Source organism: Morus notabilis, unplaced genomic scaffold, assembly GCF_000414095.1.
Source record: "Morus notabilis unplaced genomic scaffold, ASM41409v2 Scaffold97, whole genome shotgun sequence".
Lineage (NCBI taxonomy): Eukaryota > Viridiplantae > Streptophyta > Magnoliopsida > Rosales > Moraceae > Morus > Morus notabilis.
The window spans coordinates 426165-430483 of NW_010357090.1; the positions used below are offsets into that span (position 1 = coordinate 426165).

Sequence of the window (4319 nt, forward strand, 5' to 3'; positions counted from 1 at the left end):
GAATCCCGAGACGCTTCGTGGAACTATATGAGCTAGTAGAGGGACCCGATGGAAATATGTAAATAGGCTCCTATAATTGTGAAAAATTAATCCCCGATTAATTATTTAACAATTATCAACTTCAGGACTATACCACTAAAAGTCTAAGGTGAACTCCCGTTTGCCTACCGTATTACGAAAGCTCTCTTACGTAGTGCTTCTTCCATGATCATTCATCACTCGCTTAATCCCCAATATGTTATCCATGATTGAATTAAGGACTTATTTCGTTTTACCTTTTCAATCATTTTAACTTAAAGTTCCATTATTCTCCATTGAAAGAACCACCCTATAAGATGGCTATGGTTTCCGTATCTATGAATCTTGATTTCTCCATCCATATGTCATACACCCAACACACAAGTATATTAACCATCAATTATCAGTGTCTCACCTATAGTGGATCAAAGTGCATGAGTCATGGATGCGAACTCAAGTATCCATTTCAGGATTAAGATTAATGAAGGATGATAATCAAAGCGTCATTGATTCTTATAAACAGAATTATTAAACCGAATCAATTAACATTTTAGGTCCAGTCCAATGTCATACCTCAATACTGGTATACATCAAGGTTTCTACTTGGAACCGATCCGATGGTCAAGACAAACCATCCCTCCAAGGAAGTAGATAACCTTTACAATCTTAACATGAATAAGATCCCCAAATCTTATTCCATCGATTGCGAACCTTTTATTTAGACTGTTATCGAATTATCATGTCTTCTATGTAGACCCCGTATACAACGGTAATCCGATATGTTACCAACAGCCTAGGAGTATTTATGTTTGCTCAATTAATCATACATTCAACAAATGAAAGTAAATAGGACACCACTTATTAAACATGAATAACCTCTTTTATTAATATCAAAATGTCAATCTACAGAAAATCCCTAGAATCAATTTTCTATCCTTAGGGCACATGTCGATCCCAACACATCCACCGAAAAGTAAAAGTACCATAAGGACAAGTGAATGTCATTTTCTCCTAGTCTTCGGGGGCTATGACAATTTGATTGTAGCTCGAGTATCCATCAAGAAAACAGTAATAGTCGTACCCCACCAACCGGTCCAACATTTGATCAACGAAAGGAAGGGGAAAATGATCCTTCCTAGTGGCCTTGTTCAACTTTCGATTGTCAATACAAACTCGCCATCCAGTCACTGTTCTTGAGGGGATGAGCTAATTATTTTCATTTTTCACCACCGTCATGCCACCCTTCTTTGGAACAACTTGAACCGGACTGACCCATGAGCTATCTGAAATGGCATAAATGATCCCAGCATTCAACAACTTCAGCACCTCAGCACGCACCACCTCCTTCATGGCTAGATTCAATCTTCTTTGGTGCTCAATAAATGGCTTGTAAGCATCTTCCATGAGAATCTTGTGCATGAAAATTATAGGACTTATACCCTTAATATCCGAAATAGACCAAGCAAAGGTAGACTCATGTTTCTTCAAAACAACTAGGAGCTTCTCTTCTTCTTCCTTGTTCAAAAAAGCTGAAATAATAATTGGTTTAGAAGAATCCTCACCCAAAAAGGCATAACGAAGATGTTCCGGTAATTGTTTCAGCACTAACCCTTCTTTCGATGAGCTTGGAGAGATGAAGCACTCACCAAGCTTCTCTAAAATTTTCACTTGAGCATTATCCCCCACTTCACACGGTAAAGCCTTAAGAGCTAGAACACTATCAACGATACCCTCTTCCTTAATACAACGATCTTCACCAAAATCGGTCATGTTCAAGGATGTAGTGAGGCTGTGTTCTAGAGGGTCATTATGGGTTACTTCTTGAAAGAATTCCTTGATGCACGACTCTACCACTTCCACCCGGTGACATGTTGATTTCTCTTCCAAAAATCTCATTGTGTTCAGGATGTTGAACTTCACTTCCCCATTATTCACTCTTAAAGTCAAATTACCACTTTGTACATCGATCAACGCTCTTCCAGTAGCCAAAAAGGGTCTCCCTAGGATGATGGGAATTTCTCGATCCTCTTCCATATCCAACACAACAAAATCAGTGGGAAAAAAGAATTTATCCACATTCACCAACACATCCTCTATGACACCCCATGGATAAGTGAGAGACCTATCTACCATTTGTAAACATATGGTAGTTGGTGTGACTTCCCCAAGTCTGAGCTTTCGAAAGACACACAGAGGCATAAGATTAATGCTAGCTCTAAGATCACTCAAGACCTTCTCGAAGTGAGAATCTCCAATAGTACACGGAATAGTGAAACTCCTAGGATCCTTCAACTTTTGAGGTAAGTTCCTTTGAAGGATAGCGCTACACTCTTCCGTTAGCTTGACGGTCTCATAATCCTTCAACCTCCGCTTCTTTGCCATGACATCCTTCATAAACTGGACATAATTAGGCATTTGTTCAAGTGCATCCGCAAAGGGGATGTTGATATGGATCTTTTTGAAAATCTCTAAAAACTTCAAAAATTGAGCATCCAACTTCTTCTTTTTGAATCTTTGCGGATACGGTTTCAAAAATTGAGCATCCAACTTCTTCTTTTTGAATCTTTACGGATACGGGAGGGTAAGAGCGATGAGAGGAGGATTATCCAGAAAAGAGATCGACTTAGGCCTTACACTCTCCTTTGGTTGCTCTGATCCTACCTCTTCTTCCTTGATTTTATCCTCTTGGGGCTTAGGAGCCTCAACTTCTTCCTCACTTCTCAAGGTGATAGCCTTGCAATGGTCTTTGGGATTAGGCTCCGTATCACTTGGGAACTTGCCGGATGATTGCCCCTTAACCGCATTGGCTAATTGACCGATTTGCACCTCAAGGGACTTCATGGTTGCATTCATGTTGTTACAATGTGTCTCAATGTTGTCAAGTCTAGCCTCATCCTTGTTAAACCTGCCTCTAGTCTCAACAATGAAGGTACTCAACAAATCTTCCACAAAAGGTTTCTTTTCCACCACTTGTTGGTTGAAACCCAGAAGAGGTTGCAAAACATTCCTATTGTTGGCATAAGAGAAATTCTCATGGTTTCTCAAGCCAGGATGATAGCGATTAGGCAATTGATTGGGCCTATAGTTAAAGTTCCTGTTGTTCACAAATTGAACCTGCTCTTGAGTGTACTCATCCTGTGCAAAAAGTGTACTGGCACCTGCCACTGCCTCTCTGCTAAATGACTCTTCTTTGTTAGTCAAGGCTACAATCTGATTTGACAAAGCTGAAACCTGTGCCGACAATGAAATTAACAGACCCACTTCATGAATACCAGCAGTTTTCTTCGGTATTGAACGCTCTGAAGACCATTGATAACTGTTGGTAGACATTTCCTTAAGCAAATTGTAGGCCTCTGGAATAGACTTTGCCATCAATGATCCACCTGCAGTGCTATCAACAATAGTCCTCGATTGGCCATTCAACCCATTATAGAACCTGTCAATCAACATCCACTCATCATACCCATGCTTAGGACATTTTCTGAGCAAGTCCTTGAACCGTTCCCAAGCTTCATACAACGGCTCAAAGTCATTCTGGCGGAAAGATCCAATCTCACTCCGCAACTGGGATGCCTTAGATATGAGAAGAACTTTGCAAGAAACCTCTCAGTCATCTCTTCCCAAGTGCCAATACTCCATGTTGGCAGTGACATCAACCACTGTCGAGCCTTGTCCCGAAGAGAGAATGGGAACAATTTCAACTTGATGGTGCCCTCAGTGACACCATTAATCTTCACCGTGTCAGCCGCTTCCAAGAACATGGACAAGTGAGTGTTCGGGTCCTCATTGGGCAATCCCCCAAACTGATTCTGTTGAACCATCGAGATCAAGGAAGGCTTCAGCTCCAAATTTTTGGCATTGATGGTCTGCCTCCGGATACCTGAATAGTGTTCCTGAATTGGGGGTTTGAAATAATCCCGAATTGCCCTCTGTTGCTCATTATTATTGTTATTCTGATTCTGAACACCCATAGCTCGTGCTTGATTTCTCTTTTCCCTTCTAATTTCACGAATTGTCCATTCAATCTCCAAGTCATGAGGTAATAATTCCAAGCTACGGACTCTTTGCATTCACCTTCAAGAACAAAAAGGCAAACAAGCAAACAAAAATTTAAAAGAATTTAAAAACAAAAAAATAATAATAAATAAAATAAAATAAAAATGTCTAAATTAAAGTAGGCTATTTCATCACAATATTAGCCAAGTTTTAACAACAACCAGTCCCCGGCAACGGCACCAAAAACTTGATCGGTGCGAAAATAACACCTATTTTCTACTCGCAAGTGCACGAGGTCGATAAGT

At 40.2% G+C, this 4319-nt stretch overlaps 1 protein-coding gene across 1 annotated transcript; it reads right to left on the reverse strand.

Annotated features, from left to right (window-relative positions):
- Positions 1-2583: 2583 nt before the first annotated feature.
- LOC112091203 lies at positions 2584-3989 on the reverse strand. Its single transcript, XM_024164223.1, has 2 exons — positions 3622-3989; positions 2584-3454 (listed from the first exon to the last, which is right to left on the reverse strand). Exons 1-2 carry the CDS (start codon positions 3987-3989, stop codon positions 2584-2586), a joined length of 1239 nt encoding a protein of 412 aa, XP_024019991.1.
- Positions 3990-4319: the final 330 nt, after the last annotated feature.

Bases quoted from the DNA above. Each gene is read 5' to 3' on its own strand.
- LOC112091203 (XM_024164223.1), bottom strand. From the start codon at position 3,989: ATGGGTGTTCAGAATCAGAATAACAATAATAATGAGCAACAGAGGGCA. The intron at 3,455-3,621 runs GTTTCTTGCAAA...GTTGATTGACAG, and splicing joins TGGGAAGAGATGACTGAGAG to GTTCTATAATGGGTTGAATG.